The sequence below is a fragment of the Chlamydotis macqueenii genome, chromosome 20 (assembly GCF_036417535.1).
Source record: "Chlamydotis macqueenii isolate bChlMac1 chromosome 20, bChlMac1.mat, whole genome shotgun sequence".
Lineage (NCBI taxonomy): Eukaryota > Metazoa > Chordata > Aves > Otidiformes > Otididae > Chlamydotis > Chlamydotis macqueenii.
The window spans coordinates 10,463,604-10,488,312 of record NC_141575.1 but is presented as its reverse complement, the minus strand read 5'-3'; the positions used below and the strand labels follow the sequence as shown (position 1 = coordinate 10,488,312).

The 24,709-nt window shown below is 56.8% G+C and overlaps 1 protein-coding gene across 1 annotated transcript in view; it reads left to right on the top strand.

Annotated features, from left to right (window-relative positions):
- Positions 1-9,357: 9,357 nt before the first annotated feature.
- The window catches only part of ARRDC1 (arrestin domain containing 1), a 38,046-nt gene continuing 22,694 nt past the window's right edge, over positions 9,358-24,709 (top strand). Inside the window, exon 1 of the mRNA XM_086764138.1 lies at positions 9,358-9,509. Within this exon, the coding sequence (XP_086620264.1) occupies positions 9,392-9,509 (118 nt within the window). The 5' untranslated portion in view covers positions 9,358-9,391. The remainder of the gene's footprint in view (positions 9,510-24,709) is intronic.

Below are 24,709 nucleotides of genomic sequence, written 5' to 3'. Positions count from 1 at the left end.
AGAGGCAGGGAGAGGTTTGGTCAGGGGGTGTTTGGCCCTGGCCCCCCCCCAGCCCTGCACAGCTCTCCCGGCCCCAGCTCGCTCTGGGGAGCCTGGCTGGTGGGTAGGTGGTCAACCTCCACCCAGCTGGTGTGGGGTTCACAGCCAGCTCAGCTTGGTCCCTAAAAATATGGGATATGCCCCATCCCTGGAAACGTTCCAGGCCAGGTTGGCCGGGGCTCTGAGCAACCTGATCTGGTTGGAGATGTCCCTGCTCCTGGCAGGGGGGTTGGGCTGGGTGGGCTTGACAGGTCCCTTCCAACCAAACCATCCTAGGATTCTATGAAAGAGCCCCAGCAGCCCACTCTTAGGTCCAGGCAGGCTGTTCGGGGTGTCCCCAGGTTCAGAGGGTGATGCAGCCCAAAACCTGGCATTGCACGATGCATTTTTCTCATGTACATGATCAACCCGTGTGGTATCACCGCTGCTAAAAACCCTCTCCACAATTGGGTTTGGGGCTCTGTGGTGGGTGCTGTGCGGGGAAAGGGACACGCAGGCTGCCTGACACCTGCTGCTGGCTCACTGCTGGGAAGATGCAGCAATTAGACTTTCCTGGAAAGCTCGTTACCATGGCAGGGCACTGGGAGCAGACGGTCATGTACCTCATCCAGAAAACACGGGGGGTTCAGTCTGGGGGGGTTTAGCTGGGCCCAGCAGTTGCAATTACACCTCCTGCCTGCTTTGCATCTGGCTGGTGCAACGCAGCGCCGTCCCAAGAAACCAAAATCCCGAAAAACCGCAATCCCGAGAAACGCGATGCCCTGTGGCAGTGCCCACAATTTGGGGGGTTGTTCGCAGGGGCACTGGGGATGGTGAGTGGCCGGGGGGTAAGCTGGGGCTTGCGCCTGGGTGCAAGGGGAGCCTCAGCCACCCCGGGATGGGCAGAGTCCCCGGTCCCCTGGCACGGAGGGGATAGCGGCTGCCTTGGTGCTCCCCGCTGCAGCGGGCGCTGCTGCTTTGCACAGACGAGACTTTTTTTGGTAGAACAGCAGCGTGAAGCCCACAGCAGCGGTTTGATGGTTGGCCCGAGAAAGGTCTGCAAGGAATCCAGCTCCCCCAGAGCAGCGGCTGCCTCTGCTGACCCCAGCACCCCTCCCGAGCACCCCATCCTGGTGATGGGTGAGCAGGGCCAGAGAGGCTCTCAGAAGCACCCTTCCAACTGCTGGGTGGGGGGCTGGAGCTGCACAGGGTGTCGGGGCACTGGGAGGCTTTAACGGCCCTGAGCAGCCCCACCTGCGGCCCAGCACATGAGCCCAGAGGGTCCATTTAAGCCCTGCCAGGGCCACCAGTCCCTGCCTGAGTTGTATTGAGGAGTGGTGGTCATCTGTAGCTTAGCCCATGGACTGATTTCTCAGCTTGATCTTGCCTTTCTACCATAGATCTGCCCCAGAAGATCACCCCGATTGCCCTTGCTGAGCCTGGCCCTGAACTGCAGGTGGGTTTTCTGGCTGGGTTTTACACCTGTATCACCCTGGGGAGCTCTACTGATGGCCCAGACTCCTGGTTGAATACTCCTACCATCCCTGGATCCCCCATTTGGGAGCAGGGGGACAGGGCCCTTGCTGGTGAGACTCTGCCCTGCAGCTGTGGTTTCTCTTCTGGAGTCCTGGACCCCTGGGAGCCCCCAGGGTTGTGCTCTGATGGGTGGGGTGGGGGGGGTTGCACAGAGGGCTACAGGAGAAGATGCAGTGTTGGGAGAGGGGGCTGTGGGGTGCGGGTGTGACAGGGCAGTGTCTGCTGGGGTGGGGTAGGACAGTCTCCTCTGCAGTGTCCCTTGCAGTGCTTGACAATGCGTCTTCAGTGCAAGGTCCTTGGTGGTTGGTGGCACCTGCAACCGGGGTGCCCAGTGCAGAGAAGTGAGGTGACAGGTTAGGCCTGAAACCCTTGGATCCCCCTGCATGGCTCTCCAAGGTGCATGCTCTGCCCTCGCTGGGTGTTTCTCTGCCTCTCGCCTGTCAGGCTGCCCCTCTGTACCTCCCCTGGCTGCTGCCTCTGACGTGCCGCTTGCCTGGGCCCCTGTGGGACCCTGTGCCAGGAAAGGTCCCTGGGGTGGCACAGTGGCTTCAGCTGACATGGTTCACCCGTGGGTGAACCAGGTGACGGTGGCTTGGCAGGCTTCCCCTGTGGAGGCGGTGTCGGGGGAGCGGACATGGACATGCAGACGCTCATCACGCTTGGCTCCCACCAGCACGAGAGGTGCGGAGGCAGACGGAGCAGCGAGGATGTGCCAATAGTTTTTTGCCTTCACTTACCCCATGGTGGCAGGTGCTGGCTGCTTCCCCAGGGCAGTTTTGCACCCAGGTCCAGCCCTGGGCCACACCAAAACCATGTGGGGTTTTTTTTTTTTCTATCCCCACCCTGCACCCGCAATGGTCCTGTGTAGGTGGGCTGGGCAGTTATCCTCCATGCAGAGAGCTGGGGGTTGCTGGCAGAGGCGGTGCGGGAGCTGCTCCCAGTACCTGTCATGAGCTGTTCTGTCCTCTGCTTGTGTCCCCTTCAGGACAATGGGTTTGATTTTGCCAACTGGCTGCACAAGCATCACTATTGCCTGGTCACTTGGTGAAAATGGGTTGTAGACCCACTTTCAACGGCTTTACTTGCCACCAGCTCAACCGGCGGTGTCACGGGCCGGTAGGAGATGTTCAGTGCGTGGCTCTGGCGTGGGCAGAGCTTCCATCAGCTCCTCGTGTGAGCAGCCGGTGCGTGGCTGGGCAGGCGTTGCTCGTGTCACCGCAGCAGAGGACTTCTTACTGATGACTCCTGCTCTGGCCAAGGCAGGTTCGTCAGATGTGACTCACTGGCCGCGTGACTCACTGGCCACAGACCTGCGACCTTTGAGTCTTGCGTATTAGCTCATGGGAAGCCAAGTCCATAGTGACTGGGGACAGGGAAATACCCACCTAGGGACAATCCCGGGACAGCCCTGCTGAGGAGCTGGGATGAGCAGGGGTAGAAGGAACTGTGAGGTGCAGTGGTGGGGGATGCCTGTGCCCCTCTGCTTTTCCACCCAGCATCCACTCAGGAGGGCAGCCAGCCAGCAAACCCATTTGGAAAGCATTACCTCACAAAGGAAAGTGTTCAGGGCCCTCGGGCAGAGCGCTGCTCTAGCAGCAGCTTGGTCGGAGGGATTAACTCCTTCCCCGGGCAGCTCTCTGCCCACCCCACCGGATGTCCTTGGGGCCAGCACCGCTGGTGTGCCCGCCTGCCCCTCTCCCAGGCCCTGGGTGATGGGGAAGGGGCTCTGCACGTAGCCCAGCCTTATGCTGTGGCTTTGTTCAGAAGGGGACCCTGCGCTGCGTCACCGGGTGTTGGGCTGCTCTGGGGTCAGTGTCACCCTGAGCCTCAGTCCTCCGGATGTGTCTGCACCAAGCCATGGTTTGGCTCAGGCATTCCGCTCCAGCATGTGCCAAGAGGGTTGCTCTCTGTGCTCCTGCAGGAGCAGCTGCCGGGATGTGTTTCTCCATGCTAGGGATCGAGACATATATATATAAAATATTTTTTTTTCCCCTCTGGACACATGGAGTGACGGATGATGAGCAGGAAAGTGAAGTGTTTCTCTCAGCAGTAGATGGGGAAGATGTGTGCTGAGAGAGGGAGTGGGATTCTCCGTGAGGTGGCAAAGGCAGCCGGGTGTGGGAGAGGAGCATGGGTGTTGCGGGGTGCCCCCACCCCAGGGCTCTCAAGCTGGGTTGCTGACATGACCCTTGGTGAATCTCCTCTCCCCAGACACCCCTTCCTGGGCTGTGTGGAAAGCTGGGGGATTTTTTGGTGATTTTTTTGTCCCTGGCATTTAGAGCAGGGTCCATCCCACAGCTTTTTATCAGCTAGAAGTGGGACATCTGGGCTGGCTGAGAACATTAATCCTAGCAGGGGGCTACTGAGCCACGCAGAGATCCACTTCTCTTGTTGGCAGTGGTGGTGGTCTCAGGTGCCACCATCACTGCCTTCTGTCCCTGGGTATTCATCACTGCCTCTCTGCTGGAGGCTATCGCCACCACAGCCAGCAATGTGGGAGTGCTCCTCAGCCATTGCTGGGGGAAATTTAGTGGATTTTGGTAAAAGTGCTGCAGAAGGTTTCGACTGTCAACTTTGCATGGGAGTGGGTGATGAGACATCACATCTCTGGTCTGTGGGGGGGCAGTGATCCCCACCAGAGGGGATGGTACCAAACATCAGGAGTGTGGGAAGAGCTGTTGGCTGGGGTCGTAGTGGGTCGCTCTCCTGGTCAGTTACACTGCGATGCTGTTAGAGGAACCTGTTACAGGGGAAAAGGGAAGCAGAAAAACCAGGCAGAAGGGAAGGGAGGCATGAGAGCCAGGTCAAACACAGGATCCAAATGCCTTGTGCCTCAGGAGGTGATCAGGCAGTGTCAGTGATCTCGCTGCTGTTGGAGCCCCTGCTTGCTCAGGACACCTCAGGATGGCAGACACCCAGGTACCGGGCTGCCCTGCTCCCACAGCACAGCTTTTCCCTGAAGAAGCCGCTCTGGGGTCCCCATGAGCCTTGACCTCAGCCTGCTCATATGTGTTGAGCAGCGACTCACCCTTTCCTTGGTGGTGTGAGATGCTGCGGTGTGAGAGCCAGCCCTTGGTTTCCATTCAGCCCTTTTCCCAGGCAAGGTCCCGCTGGGATCACCCAGGGTGGGTGAGTGAATCCATCCTCCTGTTCCCAGAGCCCAAAGGGGAGCTCAAACAAACTGCCGGCCCCGCTCTGCCTGGGTGTGGGTGCTGAACCCCATAGGAAGGGAGGACAGGCGTCCCACTACCCGAACCTCCTCCCCAGTCCTAAGCTGAGTAAAGCAGGCTCTTCCAGGGAAGGAGGAGATCAGAAATCCAGGCAATGTGATTAGAATTATGATAATTGTAATTAATGCCTTGCCTCTCTCTGAGGGTTTTGGAGTGAGGCTCGGCAGGTGCTGGCTGGGCATTAACTAATTAAAACAATAGCACCCATGTGAAGGGGATGGGTGCCAGCTGGGGTCTTGCTCTCCCTGCCCTCCTCTTCCTCCATGGCTTGGGGGGGAAGATTGAAAGGGAGGAGCTGGTTTAGGAGGGATGGGCCTGAATCAGCCCTCTTCCCCCAGGGTGGGGGTTAATCTAGGGGGTGGGGAGGGAACAGGGCACGGGCACCTATGTGTGAGCTGAAGGGCTTGTGTGTGCCTCTGTGTGTGTTTGGGGAGAAATAAACTCTAATGCATCAGTTCCTGCGTGTGCACATGTCTGTGCATGGGAGGCCGCTGTCAGCGACACACGAATACCAGCGCGTGGGCTTGCGTAGACGTGAGCCAGCACGGTAGCACGGAGGCTGGAGAGAGTGCTTCACAGGGAGAGACCTCAAGAGCTCAAATTGCTCAGTTTATCAAGGAAATGGAGAGGTGTCTTCATTTTGGTGTGTAAGTACCATCAGAAGGAGAAATTACTCAGCGCTAAAGGACTCTTTAAAGTCAGAGGAAGACAAAACAAGAACCTTCAGCTGAAGCTGGAGCCTGCCCAAGTCAGGCTAAAAAGCAGGCCTGCAGGTTAGCAGCAAAAGGGATGAGCAGCGGAAGCAAACTGCCAGGGGATATGGCAGGGGGGTTTGTCCCCTGGTGAAGGGCAGTCTCGTCTCTCTGGTAGAGGTGCCTCAGCCATTGTAGTCTTTGATCAGTATGAGGGTAAGCAGATGATATTTGTCATGCTATTATAGCCCCTTAGATTTTTTTGTTTTCCTCATTCCTTAAATGAGGTCATGAAGTACCCATGGGATGAAGCCAAAAGCTGCCCCCTGGCCCCCTCACAGAGCCCCCAATGGCTCATTGCTCTCCTCTCATCAGGAGTGGGGCTGGTGGCCCTGGCATCTGAGAGGCTCGGTGCAACCATGGGGTGTATCGGGAAAAGGCAGTTCCAGGAGCAGGGAATGGAGATGGAGACCTTGGCTGTGCCTCCTGCCGAGGGGAGGACGGGGATGCGGGAAGATGTGGCTGAACAACACCATGTACCTCTGAACTGGTGAAAGGCGTCAGCCCGAAGCAGGTGAGTAATTATTGCTGTTGGTATCAGATGAGGTGGTTGAGTGATCAGCTGAGAAGTGGTGAGGTACTGAGTGAAGCAGGGAAGTGATTTGGAAAGGTAATGAAGCTAAGTGTAACATAAATATATCAGTATTATGGATTTTATATACATAGTAACATAAAATAGCGGTGGTGTACACAGCATAGCAGCAGTTGGGGGGCCTCGCTGCTCACGTGTGTGCATTTCAGTCCAAGGGAACCTTAAGAAACCCAGTGGCCAAATTCCTTGGCCGTGCGGCTCTGCTGCTTTCTCTCTTCCTCCATCACAGCCGCTGACCTTACTGGGTGCAGCGGGCTGACCCGGCCAGCAGCGGAGCCCCCTGCACCCAGTCGCTCACTTGCTCCCCACAGCAGGATGGAGAGAGGTTGGAAAGGCAAAAGTGAAAAAACTCTTGTGTTGGGAGAGAGACTCCTCATCTGCTTCTAACAGAGGGGCTAGAGAGCAGGAGAGGCCAGGAGCATCCCCAGGGTGCCAGGCAGCACCCTGCGAGGCTGGCCCGTCTCCCCAGCACCCAGGTACCCTGAAGCGACCGAGCGGGTGGAAGTGACTTGGCAAAGTACAAACTGCCGCAGGGTAACGTGTTGCTGCCTCACCCAGAAGCGTTCACACCATTAAACCCCGTATCAGTCACGGCTCAGGTACGCTGGGGCGTTTCCGCCCTGCCTCTCCCCGGGGAGTCCCGGGTCCCTCGCTCAGCTCAGCTCTGCGGGGTGAGATGCCGCGTCCAGCGCGGGGGAAACTGAGGCACGGTCTGGTGGGGCTGCACCTCCTCCCTGTCACTGGGCACAGCTGCAGGACAACATCTGGAAGCCAAAACAGGAACAAATTTAAGTCACAAGACAATGCCTATGACTTAACCGTGAAGTTTTTTGTGTTTATATCACAGTGTGCGTACAGGTAGTACAAAACCTGCAGTTATAGCTGATCCCACGTTTTGCCCAGGCGTGAGAGCACTCGCAGCCGCTCTCCCAGGGCTGGCAGCTGAAGGTGGTCTGTGCTGCGGGCAGAGCACGGCTCAGGTGCCAGAGGGGGTGTCTCATTGTTAAACGGTTGGGTTTTTGGGGTGTGTGTTTTTTTTTTTTAATAACTACTATGTTCTTTGTCAAGAAATTTCATTTTCCTTGAAGTCAGAGGAATGTGATGACATCTGAAAGGAATTTTTTTCTAAAGCTGAGGTTGACATTTATTTTTCCTTTCTCTTTTTTTTTTTTTTTTAATTTCCCTTTTAACAAGGGAAAAAGGAGGAAGGGAGAGCAGACAACCCAGAGGAAGTGTGATTCCCCAGCACCAGAACAAAACCTTCAAAACAAATTTTTTTTAAAGCAAAACAATGATCCAAAGTAACAGGAAAATGAAACTTTTGCAGTTTACCAAACATCCTTAGTTTTTTGTTTTTTTTTGTTTTTTTTTTTTTTTTTTTTACTGACTCTGAATTTCAGCACTGGTGACTCCACACGCAATGACTCTGGGGCACAGGCAGATGAGCAGGGAGGCAGGAATGCAAACACACGTTTGACTCTGAGTAAAACCCTCTGGAACACGGCACCACCGGACCGTGTACGGGGAACAGCGGGTGCCCTGGCACCGCAAGGATTGAATAAACTGAATTATACCCGTCCAGTTCTGTTTTACAAGCTGCTACGCACAGCGTAGCCGTGGTCTGGGGGATGGACTCATGCTGTGGCACTGCTGCTGGCTGTGTCGCTAGAAGGGCTCCCGTATTTGTGTCCAAGCACACGAATGTCTGGCAGTACTGTGCCATGGCGAGCACGGCCGCAGCTGGAGCCTGGGTGCCTTTGTTCAGCTCCTGGCACAGGAATCTCTTTTATTCACATTGTGACCTTGGGCAAGCAACTTCGCCGTGCTTAAAATTAACTTTTCTGCAAACAAGGCTTTGTGTCCGGAGAGCTGTGCCGCAGCACGTGGGGCTTGGTTTTGGCGAAGGGGTTTTTTCACCTTGAGCTGTCACACAAGCCATGTCCCTCTGGGGTGAGGGTGCCGGTGCTGCCCCAGCGATGGGGTGGCCCCAATGGTGCAAAAAGCCCTGAGTCTTTGGCCATTTTCCATGGGGGAAGGAGGTTCAGTACAACCTGCTGTAGCACAGGGTGCTTTCATCCCCACCTGTAATTTGTTTGTTTTTGCTGGTAGAGCTGAACAGGGGCTGCAGAGACTGACAAAAGAGGCTGCAGGCTCATCTTACAAAGGAAAAAAAAGAAGACTGAAGAAAATAGGCATGCGTAGCCTGGCAAAACAAAAGCTGAGGGCAGCACAAGGAGAGCGGTGTGGGAAGGGATGAGCTGCTGAAAGCCTTGGCACAAGACCATAGGGGTGTACGTTGCCTGTGACTACACGCAGGCTGAAAAAATAAGAGGTAGCTTTTAAACAGCGGAGGAGAGGATGGCCTGGAAGAGCTTTCTGGCAGGAGCCCTGTGCGCTGGGAATCCACAAACTCCTTCGGTGCTTTGTGAGGGGTTTTACATTGTGACTCCCACCGTAAGGCAGCACAGAGGATCCTGCAGCCTCGCATGCCGGGGATGGCGTTGCTGCAGGTCTGGGGAAGAGTGTCTGTCTGTCCGGCCTGGCTGTGCTCTGCGGATAAACAGCTCGTTTTGTACTTATTCATTCTGCCTGTGTACACAGCCTGCTTGTCAGCGGCCAGGAGGCCTTGCCGGGAGGTGCCTTTCCCCAGTGGTGCCTTCGCTGTGGGTTTTACAGATGGTTCGTATTGAATCACGCAGCGCTGAGGGGGCACATGACACGGATGATGGAGGGGAGTCTGCTGCTCGCCCCACAGCTCCCCGGGACGTCCCGGCTGGATCCCACACCTTCACCCCAATCTGTGGAGGGCAGGGGGCTGTTGTTTATCCCTCAGCCCTGGTCCCAGGCAGTTGGGACCCCTGTATTTGCCTCTCACTGGAGACCTAAAGCGATCTGGGGTTATAAAAGTAGGGGGAGGTAGGAAGGTGACAGCTGGGCCGGGGAGAATTACAGGGAGGAGATGAGATTAGACGGAGCACCAGGAGCCAACATGGCCCCACGCTGGGGCAGCCCCCTCCCGCCCTCACAGCCCGGCCCCACAACCGTCTCCTTTCCTCGGGCCCGCCCCAAGCCCCGGCCGTTGCCTCAGGGCCCGCCCCGGCCCCCCAGCGCTGTGGGGCCGGGCCGGGGCGGGAGGAGGCGGGGCGGGGCGGGGCCGGCGGGCCGGGGCAGGGACATCGCGGGCCGGCGCGGCGCGGGGCGGCAGGTAGCGCTGCGGGCGGAGCGGGCCGAGCCGGGCCGGGCCGGGCCGGGCCGGCGCGGCCATGGGGAAGGTGCAGTTGTTCGAGATCCGGCTGGGCGAGAGCCGCGTGGTCTACAGCCCCGGCGAGCCGCTGGCCGGTACCGTCACCGTGCGCCTCTCGGGCTCGCTGCAGTACCGAGGTGAGCCCGCGGCCTGCCCGGGGATGGGGGGGCCCTGCCTGCGGTTCCCCGGGGCTGGGCTGGGGGGGCCGGGTCGGGTTCCCGCCGCGCGGGGTCGCGGGGGGGGTGTGAGGCGTGGGCTCCCCTCGCCCGTGGGGCGCCGTGGGGATGCGGCCGGCGCAGGAAGGAGCCGGGACCCCCCCGGCGCTGGGGACCGGATGCCTCGGGGCTGGCACCCCTGAGGGGAGGGGAGCGGCGGGGCTGGTAGGAGCAACCTGCTGAATTATTTCCTTCTCTGCTTCCTCTTACTTTTTCCTCCCACCCCATAAAAAAAAAGCAACCAAACCAACGCCCCCCTCCCCCCCCCCCCCCCCCCCCCCCCGTTCCCCCCCCAAATTCCCAGCACGGACTTGTTTCACAGGAGCCTCCGAAACTGGCGGGTGCCCGGGGCGGTGGAGCCTGGCCCCCGCATCCAGCCTTTCCCGGAGCCCTGCGGCCTCCCTGCGCCGCTGGCATCGCCGAGGCGGTGGCCCAGACCGCCGGGCCCTTGGGCTTTGAGCACCGAAATCTGTGGGTGTTTTTACGGCAGGGTGATGGAGGAGGCCGGGAGGAGATGGGCGATGCCATGTCCTGGCTGGTGGCTCCCCTTGCTGCAGCAGGAGGGGTGCCCACCCGCTTTGTGAGCGTGGTCCATGGTGACCAACCGTTTCGTAACGTCTCAAATTAACTTCAACGTTCTGAGTTGTGGAAGTACCGGTCTGGGAGATGTCCAGGCTGAGGACGTGGTCCCGCACGTGCCGGGGCAGAGTGCCTGGTTGCAGGGCGGGCAGCCGCAGGCAGCAGCGGTCTCCGCCGTGTCTGTGGTGCGGGAGGTATCGGGGTGCGTGGGCGCCCGCTGCTCCAAGCGGGATCCAGGCCGTGTTGGTGGCTGGTGCGGTCCGTCAGGGCGGAGGGACGGGGATGGGCTGCAGGGAGGTGAGCTGCTCTGTTCAGATCTTCCAGACTGGGAACTTGCCCCCCCGCCCTGGAGAAGTCATTGGTGTTTACGAGTTAGTTTTGTGCTCAGTGCTGTGGAAACGCAAACTGATTTGCTGTTTTCCCTGAGGTTGTCTCGTTTGCTTCTCCTATGTGCACGCTTCTTCCTTTATAAAAAGTTATTTGGGGGGTGGAGAAGGTCATGGAATGTAAAATGCAAAGTCTCTTGGATGTCTCTTGATGTCCAGAGACGTCAGCCTAGCTGATGGTGCCTATGCTTGCCTATGTCTTGCTTTTGCAAGCACCTCTCCGAGTTGTCTGCAATAGCTCTTTGGAAGCTTCCTCAGGAAAAAGCATCTAGGACAAGCACAGACTTGTAGCCTGTTTAATTCCTGTCGGAGCAAACCAGTTGCACATCCAGCATTTATCTCTTTGGAGGGTACTCCCAGCCGTACTTCTTCCAGCAAAGACATTCTTAATGAAATGTTGCTGACTTCTATCCTGGGCCCATCCCACTGACTTCCACGCCTGTTCCTGAAGGCGCCTCTTGGGTGAGATGAGAGCGTTTGGCCTCGGAGGGCTTGGTTGCGCTGGCCCTTTGTGCTGCCAGCTGGCCACGGTTACATCTTGCTATTGCCTGTACAACTCCCATCTTGGAGAAGAACTGCTAGGTCCTCCTCCATGCCGGATCTGCTTTGCTTCCCAGTGTGCTGCTGCTGGTTGTTGTGGAGAAGGAGGAAGGTGTCTCTTTGTTCTGGACCTTCTTTCTGCTTTCTTCTTGCTTTGACTATGAAACTTCGGGGTTGGTCATAAGTATTGGTCCTGAAGCCAGGCTGGGTTTTGCTCTTCAACCTGGTGTTTGATGCTAACGCAGGGATTTTGGTAAGGAGCTGGGGCAGCGGTGCAGAGCTCTAGGAGAGCTGGCAGAAGCATCAAGCCAAAATCTGAGGTGGGCTGTGTGTGGCTGTTCCTTCTGCTTCTATGCAGAGGCGACCTGAGTGGCTGTTTTGGGCTGAGGACCCTGCAAATTGGCTTCACCAGCTGGGGTGGAAACTTCCCATAACTGGTGTCTGAACCTGCCCAAATAAGTCACGTTGGGCTGTGACACCAACGTCTGCAGAGCGCAAGGTGACTCTGCTTTGTGTCCTCCCTGCTGTTCCATATCTTATGGTCTTTGGTATTTAAACCCTCCACATTGGGGCCGGGGACCTCTCGAATGGGCATCCTCTCCTTCCTTCTGGCTGAAGGAAATGTCTCACCTCAGAGGAGGAGGCTGGTTGGTGTAGCTGCCCGAACATCCTCCTTGGTGTGACAGCAGGCAACCACCTGCTGCAAAGGGGTCTTAAAGGGACCAGTCAGCCCTGTTGGGCTCCGCACCAGAGGCGTCAGACAACCTCTGACCTGCTGTGGCTTTCTGCTGGGGTGTGGGGAGAGGTGGGTGGCGTTGGTTTGTCTTACATAGTGTAGACACCTACACCTTCTGTGACCAGCAGTGACTCTCAGTCTAATAAACAGCTCCGGGGAGAAGACACGAAGTCCTTGCCCACTGCAGCCTGGCCCACAGCGCTGAGGCTTGGTGCTTTCCATTTCCTGAGCTGGAGCAGTCTGGTGCCGTGGCTTCTCTCAGTGTTGTGGTTTTTGAGATCATAACTACAAACGAGCCTGTAGATGACTGCTTCACACGGTAACGCTTGAAAATTGCACCTTCTGAAAGGCGGACAATACAAACAAACAAAGCTCCTTCTGCCTTGCCAAACACACCAGAAATCTTGGGTCGTAGGAAAGTGTTAACTGGAGACACACCTTTTGGGATCATAAATGTTCCCACCTACACTGGCTTCCGTGCCAGCCTGTGACTAGCCATAAAGGCTGTTCAGGAGCACATCATCTTCAGCTGACCCTGTGGCAGCGTCACAAATTATGGCTGACCTTTGGTGACATTTCTCCCCGTGGCTGTGCCAGGGTGAAGGTCCTTCCGTGAAAACTTCTGAGTCTCTGGGGAGAGCGCCGATGGGAGTGCAGAATTCCTAATCACTGTGCCTGGCTCGCTGGGTAAATCATCAAACACGGGTGTACAAAGAATAATTAATCTGAACAGGAAGCTGGCGCTGGGACAGCTGAGACGGATGTAATTTGAGGGGAGGGAGGAGGGAAATAAGTTCGTTCAGAGCAGGGCAGGCAGCCCCGTCGCTGGCAGGAGCGTGCTGGAACAAAGGCTTGTGCTGCTGGGGGATGCTGGAGCGCTTTCCTCTCAGCTCTGCGGCTTCCCGGGGCTGTGCAGATTGTTTCGGTCCTGCTGCCTGCCATTCAGCGAGGCTTCTCGTGGGCAGGAGTGCAATGTTAAAATAATAGCCTTCTCTCCCAGGTCGCTAAAAGTAAAGAAACTGCAGGTGCTTTCTGGAGCGGATTTCAGCACTTTGCTATTCTCTACTCTATTATTTAGCTGTCCAGGTTTATGCAGTGACGACTTGACTTTAAAATCACTGCCTTGAACTACAAAGCTCCAGACACAAATACCTATGTCTGTTCGTGCTCTAGAACCACCCAGGTCCATCATTCCCGTTTCTGCAGAGCAGAGAGCCTGTGAATCACTGTTTCCTTCTCTAATCTTCTATGTAGTAAATATTCTAAATTCTCACATGGAGAACCAAGAAAGCTGGTGGTGAAGAAGGGGGTTGAGAAGCAGGTCACTCGGATTCTAAGTTGTGTATCCAAACTAAAAGATGACTTCTGGCAGCGGGAAGAGGTTTGGGTTTGGCTGACGTGTAAGGTGGTTCGCATGTGCTCGTAACCTGTGCCCTTCCTGGGGGGAAGAGGTGGATGCTCTTGGCCACGATCCTCTGCACCACTTGGCCTCTGAAACAGAGGAAGACTTTGTTCCCGCAGAAAGGCTGTGTTTGGGCAGCTGAGGAAAGCAATGTTGAAAGGATGGATTTGTTCCCGGTTGGTAGGTCTGAAGCTTGCTCTATTCAGAGATGGACCTTTGTCTTCTGCAAAGGTGGATTGGAAGTTTCTGTGCTTGGCAGCATAGGTCACCGGTGCGTCATCGGGGCGGGAGGGACCTCACAGCTGGTCTCTGCTTCGGGGTGCAGTGTGGCAAGGGAGCGCAGTGCAGAGCCGAGCAGGGGCCCGGTGGCTTTGGGAGGCAGCAGCAGATCCAAAGCTGTCACCATCCCCAGCAATACCAGCAGTGCCTGGTGAGGTCCTCGAGCCGTCTGGCATCTGCTCGTGGTGGTGGGCGCCAGGATAAGGCAGGCTGGCGCTGATGCGCAGGAATGCTCCGGTATCGTTCGGCAGCGTAGCCCCGGCGGGCTGGATGGCTCCTGCTGCAGGGGAAGTGGATTAACTGACTTTCCTCATTGTCTGGAGTGAGACAGCAGGGAACTGTGTGGCCAAGTCTGTCTGAGGCTGTGGAACAAAAGAGGGATTTTTGCTTGCCTGGCTGGCTTGCTGCAGCTCCAGCCCCTCTGGAGTCAATAACCGGTCACGAGATTGTTTTGTGTCTCTTGTCGCCGCAGTGTGCCTCTCTCCATGGCTCCCCCCGCCCCGTGCACCATTTCTGCTCATCTGAAAAACTGTTTGCCGCTTTCCTTGGTGAGGAGATGTGCCGCTGCCTCTCCTCTCTTGTTTAACGAAATGGGAGAACAAGCGGAGCGGAGTTCTGTCTGTCTGATTTGCTTCCAAGTGTGACAAACGGGGCGTGAGTGCTTATTCGTTCCCCGGAGCAGCGCAGAGCTGGCAGAGACGTGGTTTGTCTTTGGGGGCTGGAGTCAGGTAGGCAGCAGGGAGGCTCCTTGGCTGGAAGGAGTCCGGGGATTCGCATCCCTCTCCTCCGCAGGCAGCTCCCCATCCCTGGCACAGCCCTGCAGGCAGGGCTGGGCAAGGGGGAGCAGCTGGGAAGGGCGGTGGCTCGGGCCAGCCCTCTGCCAAGGGAGGTGGGTGTGCTCCGCTCCTAGTGCGTGGTGGAATACCTTCTGCCCAGAGTCATCCTCGGGGAAGGAGTACATCTGTAGAAGCATCATAGTTGCCACTTGACTTGGCAAAGCCTTGCTAGAGGCTGTCACAGCCAGGACGCGTAGGATGGACATGCAGACCATCCTCTGGTCTGGAGAGGGAGATGCTTGGGTTCTTCCAAGAGAAGAAGGGCGATGGGTTCTGCTGCGAGGCTGCTGCAGACCTGACCTGTGCAAAAGCGTAGAGAAAGGCGCTCTGCCAAGTGCTGGGGCAAGCCTTTCCTCCCGCTCAGGGCGGATGCTCCTGAAACAGCCTGGCAAACACACCAGGGCTGGGATTTGGTTTGGTGCCTCTTTTCTTGAGGGCTGATTGCTGAGATACCCAAGGTACAGCCTTTAGGCTGCTGTTGTGACCTCTGAAGTCTGGCAACAGGGATTGCTGTGGAAGTTAATTACCTCTCTGTGCTGCTCTTAAAATCTGTTGCTCTTCAAATCTCTTGCGTGAAAGTGCAGAGTGCTTGGGAGAGGAGAAAATGAGCGAAGGACCAGACTGCTGCCAGTCAGCAGATTTTTGTCTTGTGCACAGTTGTGCCTCCGTGTGCTCATCCCTGGGTCGTGTCCAGCATCTGAAACGGAAGGTGACAGGGCTTCAGACCACAAAGATGTGCAGGCTTCTGTCTGCTTTTGATGGCTTTTGAACAGCAGCTCCTCATCCCCCAATGCTCTTTGATGGCCAGTTAAAAAGAGCTGATGGGGTACCAGTGTCAAGTGTGAGCTGGGTGTTCTACTGTGAATAAACTCGTGGATGGAGGCTTTCAGAAGGGTGGTCAGTGCCGTGTGGTTAAATTGAATGGCTTGAGCAAACTCCCACAGATGTATCAGGACCCTGAGCTGCTGGGTGACGGTGGTGGAGAGGATATGGGGGTGTCCTGAGGTAAGGGTGGACGCTGCTTTTCCTCCCCTTGACAAGATGAGAGTGGCAAGCTACCGCCAGTCTGGAATTATTCAGAGACCTAGTGTAAAAAAAAAAAAAAAAGACGACCTTTGAGCACCTTAATCTTGATTAAAACCTGCAGCTTATGAGATATCCGTAGCAAAAAGGCTGTTTCCAAGAAGCATGAATCATTTCTGGAGCGCTAATGCTTGTACCTTCCAACCCTTTGTTCTTGCTGACGGAACCGTGCTCTCTGCCGTCCTGGCTCCAGCAGCTCAGGCCAGAGGTAACGGTGCCGAGCGCTTGCTGTTCCCCCCTCCCAAACCCGCCCGCCTTAGTCCCGAGTGCTCCCTGCGATAAGGCTTTAATAAAACTGGCTTGAAAGGCAGCGTCTCTGGGGAGGAAAGCTCAGTGCGTGGGTATGAGTTGGTGCCCTCTTGAAGGAGAGCGTCAGCCTGGGACTGAGTGTCAGGTCCCCGGGGTTTTGCTCTCCGTTTTCTCTCTGCTTGGACCTCTGCCGGTGTCCAGCCCGACCGTGAGGCCGGTGGTACAAACTTGCAGCACTCCTAGCATAGCAAGGATTTGTTATGTATCTTGTGCTCTCATAATAACAAGAACATAAGTAAGTTTTCCAAGGCAATGATCTTGCTATAAATAGAGAATCCAGCTGCTAGCATTGAATGGCATCAAAGAAGATCACAGGAGCAGCTCTTACGCGGAATGAAGTGGATTCTGGCTGCTTTCTCTGAAGACGCTGGGGGAGGGGGATTGCTTGGCAGCGGAGACGTGTGAAAGCAGTGCTCGAGAGCTCGCTGCGGCATGTGAAACCTTCAGCGGGGAGCAGGTGAGGTGAGGCGGCTGGGATCTCCCATCACACCATCCCGCGCTGCGTCCTCCTGCCTCCCTCCAGAGACCCTGCCTGCGCCGGCGCCCGGGCGCAATGAGGCGTCGCTAAACGCAGGGTTGCTTTGCTGCTTATAAATAAAGCTTTTCAGGAAAAGGCACTTGAAACCGCTCCTGCGAGGTGGAGGCGAGCCGGCTCCGGGCTCGTGCCCGGGAGCTGCAGCAGTGCTAAATCACTTGGAGGTGTCTCAGCAAATTCCAGCTGCTGACTTGCGAGTTCAGCGCCTGGTGCGGAGCGATGAGCCTTGGCGCAGCATTACGCGCGGTTGCGTGTCCCCCGTGCTCTTCTCTTCTCTTCCCTCCTGGTACGCGGGCTCCAACCCCTCACACCAAAGCTGTTGTTTCCAGGATGGCTGAGCAGTCCTGAATGCGCTGCGTTAGTCCTTCTCGGTGCCTTGGAGATGGAGGCTCGCTCAGGACGCCTGGTTACGGCAATACTGTCTGTGTCGAGTCCTTTCAGCCCCAGGCGCGTGTGGTGGGGGGTGTCCAGCCCAAAACAGGCCTTCTTCTGCCTGACTGGGTCCTGAGCTGACTTTGCTGAAGACAGGGAGCAAGTGCTGGGGAACTTGTGCCTAGGAGCATCGCTGGAGCCCCGGGAGGGGATGGAGGAGCCTCACCCCCTCTCCTGAGCATCTGCGATCCATCTGCAGGGCTGGCTGTTGTTGAGGAGACCAGGCAACCTGTGTCAGGCTGTGTTTTGGGTGGCAGTGAGGATCTGCCAAAATGGGCATCAGCCAACAGGACACGTTCGAGCCTTAACTCCTAGACAAGTGTACCCGAGAGTCGCGGAAGAAAATAAGCGTGACTCAGTCCCACAGCAGAGTCTGGCCCACAGGAGCCCTTGGCTCTGGCGTTACAGTAAGCCTGTTAAGCATGAATTTCCAGAACTCTTTGAAGCCTTTATTTCGAAAGAGCCTGAAAAGGGAGTAGGCTCTCGTGAAATCAACCTCTTTGTGGTAAGCAGAGAAACCTGATCAGTCGGCTGTTTATCTGCCTGCAATGCCTTTGTGCCCATTGCGGAGGGGTGGCAGGGGGGCTGTCTGGGGGGCAGAGCTCGTCCAACCTGCTCCGGGGTGTGGGAAGAGCGGAACGGAGCCGGCAGTGGTCGCAAACAGAGTTGTGTTCCCAGGACATCAGAGAGCTGGGCCTCCCTGGCTGCTCCTCCTGTCAGGTGAATCGCTGACTTATTCTGCCAGGAGATGAGAGAAAGTGCCTGGCTTCCTTAACTGGGAAGGAACAATCGAGTTTGTTAATGAGTTGAAAGGGGCAGTTTGCTACAGCATGGACCTGACTGGTCTTAAAGCACCTGGTGAAGGCCTCCTGGGACCTGGAGCGCTGTGTGGTAGCCTGTGGTGGGGCTTCTTGCCTGGTTCTTCCTTTTTTAGACAGCCAAGTCAAGGGTACTGGAATGTCTTAACTGCTTTGGCCTAAAGTAGCACTAAGTGCTGGGTGGAAACCTATTTCAGTTTGGGCAAGCTATAAAAAGAGAGGTTTCTCTCTTCTGTTTCAGCACTGCTCAGCCCGAGGAGGGGTGGCTGTGGTCCCTGGCTGGCTGAAGCGTTGAGAGCTGGCAGGTCCTGGTGTCCGTCAGCATTCCCGTGAGCCGGGGTGAGCTGCTGGCTCCGCTCCACTTGTCTGGCTGCACGTTGGGCGGCTGGGACTCGGATTCCCCTCGCACAGGGATGTTCTGGGGGCCAAACGCTGAAGATTAAGACGCTCTGACTGCTTATGTATGGACAGCCTTGTTCTGTTGGAAGAGCATAGCTTGCTTAAATTCAGGGTGCCTAGGGCTCACAAAAGCAAGTTGAAGTTTAAGCCCAGGTCTCCTGAGAAGAGTGGCGGTAAATTAGGATCTGTTTTGTTCAGAGGATCGCGGGTCCTCGCTGAGATCCTAAAACCGAGGTGTTTCTGCGCCAGGCTGCCAGCGTCTGCTGCTCGCAGGTGCTGGTGCCGGCGGGCAGCGTGCAGCCCTGCGGAGCTGGGTGCGGCACGGTGTCTGCTCTGGGCAGCAGGACAAAGGTGAGACGAGGAGCTGAGCTGCGCTGAGCTTAGAGGTTGTGTGCTGGGATCTGCAGGGTGACAAACTGAGCGGCTCTTGGCCAGCGTGAGACCCCTGCCTGGAGCTCGGTGCCGTCCCAGTAGAAGCGCGGCCTGCTCTCTTGGATGTGGGGAACAGAACTGAGTCTCAAGCACAGATTCAGAAAGAGGGCAGGCTTTTTTCTGCCCAGAGAAGTAGAAATGAAAGAAGTTTCTTGAGACTGAAAGTTGGCTTCGCACACCGGAGCGGTTGACAGCCTGAAATGCTGCTGCTATCTCCTCCAGCCTTCTGCTCCTCTGCAGCTTCTTTGCGTTTCCCTCTGATACTCAGAGGGACAGATATTCAGAGAGGAGGCTGTGAGCGCTGGCAGCGCGGCTGAGGTGGGTGGCTGGCACGGAGATTTTCATCCTGAGCTGTGAGATCTGCCTCTCCCTGCCAAATACTTAGTTTCCCGCAGTGCCTCCTGTACTGCTGTCTGATCTGGCTGTTCCCAGCTCTCGGAGGCGTCTGCATCTGCCATGCTGCCTTGGGAGGCAGAGGCCGGTCCCTCAGCGTGCTGTGGTGGTGCTCGGTCGCTGTCCTTGCACGAGGACGTGAGGGCTGGCGTCGCCCCAGACTGGGGTAGGTGGCACGGCACGGGCGGCGATAGCTGTGCGGCTGTACACCCCTGCCCGCACGTGCGGGCTCTGCGCTGCCCGGCTGTGATGGTGCAACCACCTCTGCCCTCGTGGGGTCTCAGGGCAGAGCAACCCCTTTCCTCCCCACCTCTTCCCAGGCTGTTTGGGTGTTTGGGTGACACAGCACTGGGACCTACATCAATCTGAAGCTTAAAAAAAAACCCCAAACTTTTTTTTTTTTTTTTTTTGCAAGAGGCAGTTCTGGAGAAAGGGGATGCTGGGGGTGTCCTTTCTGGAGTGCCCTTGGTGAGCAGCAGGGTGGCTGTGGCGGCAGCAGCGTGGCAGGGATCGGGATGACGGGCTGCAGCCCATCCGTTGGCCCCCACGTGCGGATGCTGTGGCATTCCGTGCCTGTTGCTAAGGAGCTGCGGTTGCCTGTGGCAGCAGGGCTGGCAGATCCAGCGCACAAACGTTGTGGCGTGCAGCCGTCCCCCTCCTGCAGCTCCTGTGGCCCTGTTCACCGGCGAGTTTTCCACCCACAGCCCGATGTGTGCAAAGACAGGCTTGTTAAATGTGCTCAGCCGGGGATTTTGTTCCAGATGTTCCGGATGGCCCTCCTCCTCCGAGGGCAGCCAGCGTGCTGATAAAACGCTGTGATGCTATAAATAAACCTGTCGGCTCTGCAAGGAGAAAAGCCTTTGGTTTGAACAGACGTGTGTTCTAAACCGGAGCCTGAGAGTTTGCTTTCGTCCCTTGGGATGTATGTTGACCCCTGATTTTGAGGAGGAGCTCGAAAATGTAGGTTTCCCTGTTGCTCTCAATCTGATGGAGGAGAGCGCTTGTAGAGGGGAGAGGAGTGACCTGCCTGGGAGAGGGCTTGGAGAAGATTCACTGCTCCGCTTTTCTGCAGGCACACACCTCCCCAGTCTCCCTTTGGAGAGTTCTGGGTTTGCTGGAATGAGGATATCGTCCGTGTGTGGATACCACCTGCACGGACGTGCCCCTCCTCGCGCCGGGCTGGACTCTGGCTAAAATAACTCGTGTGCGACCACAGCAGTGGCTCTGGGTCGCTTTGCCCCGGTAGCAGAGCTGTCGCTGCCCTGTTGTTGCTACAGGTGGGTTTTCACAGGCTGTGTCTGGGAGCTGGTCCAGCCTTCCCGCAGCGTAGGGCGGGTCTGGGCTTCCTGCAGGTTGTGTGGGAGACCCAGCTGGGTCCTCCTGCCTTAGCCTGACGGGAGGTAAGCGCAGCTAAAGCCGGGGAGAGCAGGCACTTCTCGCTCTTCGGTGGGTTTTGCTGAGCGTGGGCTTGCAGGGCTGGCTCTGCTGCCCTGGAAATCAGCTCACCGAAGGATCAGGGCCAGGAAGGGAGGCACTGTTCCTTCCACTGCTGCGAGTGATTTGGCCACTTCAGTCTTTTGCAGTACAGAGGGTGAGTGCCAAGCTGGGAGGAACAGCTGAGCAGCAGATCTTGCTTCTGGAGACTCAACGACCCTAAAGCTCGTGCCACTGCAGAGGGGGCTGTAGGGTGGTGCTGGGCCCCAGCTGGGCTCGTGCATGGCAGGAGCATTGCCCACAGGGACAAAGATGGGTCAAACCATAGCCACGACTCAGTATTTCGCTGGGAGCCTGTCTGTAGACTCAGAGCAGAGAGCTGTGTTGGGTGTGACTTGTGTGATGGGCTGGCAGGCTGCAGGAGGTGGGATGTCCCCCTGGGTCATGGGGAGCAGCAGACCTGCCTGTGCTGGGGGCTGCTGGTGCTGCGGGAGATGCTGCTCGACGTACGCAGCTCCAGACAAGTCAGCTCCTGGGGCCTGGCTACGGGTTCATGTTTGAGTTGAGATGGAAAGCACGAACTACGCTTTTAGACAACTCCTCTCCTTCCACATTAGAGGCCAAATGACCTTCCTACCCCTGTGCTGGGCCCGTGGGAAGGAAGAAGACAAAAACCTCCCCAGACAATCCCTAACCTTGTGCCAAACCTGCCGCTGCCTCCAGCATTCGGTGTAAGCTCTGCTCTGGCTTGTGAAGTGCCTGAGACCGTTTGTGTCTCAAGAACTGACGGGATGGATGCAGAAGGATGGAGACAGCTGAGAATTAATTAGGAGCTGTTGGTTTAATTAGCAGCGTCTCAGTATATTTGTGCATGAGGGCTGGGCGCTGGGGAAGCAGGGTATCTTGTGAGCTTCCAGCCTTCCTGCATAGAGGACGTGAGCCCTTTGTGTCTGAGGTTGTACCAGTACGTTTCTGTGTAAAGGCCACCGGTACAAAGGCCTCATCCTGCCCCTCTTTGGGGTCTCAGCTTCCTTGGTGTCCACTTTTCCTGAAGCTTTTCTAGGAATTATCCAGTCTCTACAGGCTAGTTGAGAGTAACTTGCTCTGTCTGTGGGTCTTGCCGTCTACCAGGCTTGCAGCTTTCCCAGCACCATCTGGTCCTACTTTGCTGACAGTGTGGGTAACCCCAAACCCATCACCTTCATCCAGATCCAGGGCAGGGGCTTTACAGGGCCAGAAGATCTCAGAGCACACCAAAACTTGTGATCTTTATTGAACCCAGAGGTTCAGACCCATTGATCTGTCAAGGGCAGGTTCCCACTGAGTCAGTCGAGGAGTGGTCGGGGCGCGGGGCGATCCATCATTCGCCTTTTTGGCCCCTGGAGCGTGCAGGGTTGGGGCAGGGGAAAGATAACTGGTTCCCAGCGCGTGGGATGCTTCGGTCTCTGCGTCTCTGGGCTCACAGACGGCAGCTTGAGGGAATCCAATAAAAATGTGGTGCTAGCTGCCTGCTGTGGCTGTGATGGAGAGCGGTGAGCAGAGGGGGCTCTGGCTTCCCGTGGCTGGTTTCCATGAAACGAACGCTTCTCTGATGCCGAGTCGCTCATCTCCCACAGTGCTTTCTCCCTGTCTGCTCCCTCGTTATCTGGATCCAGGCATGCACAAGTTTTCCAAAGGCTATCTCAGCCCCCGGGTACCCTCTGAGCCGCTGTGGCCCCTACCTGTTGTGGCAGGTGTGGGACACAGAGGGGACTTGCAGCCGGAGGGGGTCCCTTGGGACTGGGGCTGAGTGCAGGGCGGCCGGTGAGGCTCTGCTTACTCAGCACGTGAGTGGATTTTGGAAGAAGGGATGTGCACGTACAACCTGCCGCTGGCAGGGGAGGAGGGTGCGTGCCCTCTGCTTTCCTCTTGCCTGAGATGCGATGACAGCTCCCCTGAGGAGAGCAGCTCACTAGGTCACAGAAAAAGTAATTTGAAGTCTAGGGCTGCTCTCCTTAAATCACCTTGGAAGCAGGCAGACGTGCCCAGCTCCTGGCATTTCTATTTTTACTGCATGCAGAGATGGATATGGCTGAGCTGTCTCCTTTTATTTCCAGCACTTGGCGCGTGCTGGTGTGCGTTGCTGAAGATGTGTCTGGCGGGATGCGAAGCGGCTCGCTTCCCTGGATCCCCGGGGGACTGCAGGGATGAAGGGCTCTTCTCTTCTATGTGGCTTCATAACTCATTTCTTCTGTGTTTGCTGCTCTTTGCCTCCCCCTTCCACTGCCCTTACAGCTTGTGGACTTTCTTTTTCTGTATTTATTCAAAGCAGCCTGGGTAAACAGGGAGCAGGAGCGTGATAACTGGGGCCACTGGTAGCACTGGATTCCAGAGGCATTTTTACTGGGTTTCTAATAACTAGAACTGGCCTGGTCTGATGTAGAAACTTTTATTTGCTCAGTCTGCAGCTTGGCACAGAGATTTCCCTGGAAAGGCTCAGACTGCGCGTTTCACTTCCTGACAGCCAGCCTGACGAGCTTTGCACCTCGGGTGGCTCCAGTTGCAGCAGCTCGGATGGTGCCAGTTTGCCAGACCTGTCCCACCGAGGCCGTTTTTAGCTTGCAGCTGCCCCCAGCACCACGTGCCCGGGTTGTGCCTGTCACCTGCCCCCGTCTCTCCTCCCGTTTGTGGGCAGGAGCCCAAACACTGCAGCCGGGCAGGTCCCCAGTATCTTCCTCTGCCCACAGGATGCTCGTGGAGAGGCTGATTTCATGGTTAGTGGCTCCAGAACCTGGTTAGGAACAGGATAAATGGTTTGACTTGTTGAACTGGGCGCCTCTGAAACCTCCTGGATAACCTGTGGGGGGAACGAGAGCCCTGCAGCTGCCAGGCTCTGCTGCTGCGGCTGTGGGGATGAAATGGGGGGGCTCTCTGGCTGCCTTGGACCTGCTGCTCCCAGCGTCGTCCATGCTGTGGGGGCCTGGGGATCTGCTGGTTCCCACAGAGATGAGCTGGGATGGGAGATGGGATGGGAGATCCCAGTCTCCAGCCACAGCCCCGCTCCCAGCCATGGAGCGATGTGTCTGTTGTCCACCCCCTTTCTTCTGCAGTGAGGTGGGGGGAGCTCATATTTCTGGGGAGGTTTGGAGAAAATCCTCTGCCACCTGAACTGCTCCGAGGCTTGTCCTACGTCTAGCGACTTGGTGTGCCTGGTAGCGGTGCGCTGGCAGCTTTGGCAGCGTAGAGGAAAGGGGAGAGTTTCTCCATTGCTGTGAAACTGCCTTCAAGCTTTTCAGCTTGAAATGTTGCTTTGCCCTCATGCACCTGGAATGGCAGCCCCAGGGCGTGCGATGGTCAGGAGCGTGGCTGGAGAGGGCTGCCCTTGATGGGGACACAGGTCTGGGACCCCTGAGAGCCCTGGAGCTCTTCCATCCCTCCTCTGTAGGCGCAGCATGGCTGTGACCACGCCAGTTTGGGATGCTGGTGGTGGTGATCTACAAACTCCTCTATGGTGAAGGGAGGCTCGCGGGGAGCCTTTGCAGGGGCTGTTGCTCCTGAAGGATGTGACTGTTCTCCAGTTCTTGGTTGGGCTTTTCTCGCTTGCATCTCCCCTGTGAAAATGTGGGAGTGGAGCGGTTGAGTCTGGGCCTGGTTTGACTTGAGCCATCCAAGTATCTGGGCTGACTCGGAGCGGGGCAGGCTTGTTGTGAGACCAGAGACGTGGCGGTACGTCCGAAGTGGGGAGCAGGAGAGCTGGCACCAACGCCTGGTACGCAGAATGCCGCCCTGCTAGAACTGCGCCCTGCCCCTCCTGATGCTGAAACCCCTCTGTGGCTTTGCCATCTGGGAAAAGAGAGGACTGGATGTCACCGAGGGGTGTGCAGGGGTGTTCAGTGTCCTATTTTGCTTCAGGAGGGGACCTGTGTCACCTCAGACCAGATGTGCCACGGTGCAGGCAGCTCCCACCGCAGGCCACGCTCTCCTCTTCATCCCCTGCCTCGGAAGTGTCGGCGCGCGTCGCAGACGCAAACAAGCGAGGCGATGTGTCGGCCTTGCCGCCCTGTTGATGTTTGGTTAATGCGAGCTGGCACCTGGAGCTGCTTATCCCCTGCCCTTGAGTATGAGACAGCGCTTGGGTGGGGCTCTGTTCAAAGTCATGATCAGGCTGTGAAGGTATTGCAGCAGATCTGGTGGGGGGAGGCTCTTCTTCTTTAAGTCCTGAGGAGCCCTTTCCACCTGAATGCACGTAGCAAAGCCCTGGTAAGGGAGCTGGGGTAAGAACTATGAGTTCTCCCTGCAGAGAGGGCTGGTTTGGGTTTCTTTCCACCCCATCTTGAGTCAGCGTGGAGGACAAGATCATGCTGGCCAGGCAGGTACTCTGGAGAGCTGATCTGAAGTGGCTGCCAGCAGCATCACCTGCCCTCAGTGTTTGGGTGGGTGGGTGGAGGCGGTGAGATCAGCGTGGCTGCGAAGGCTCGTGGGGAGTGGGAGAGCTCTCGCTGCCTCGCAGGGGGATGCTTCCTGTGAGATGCGGCTTGAATGCAGGGGAG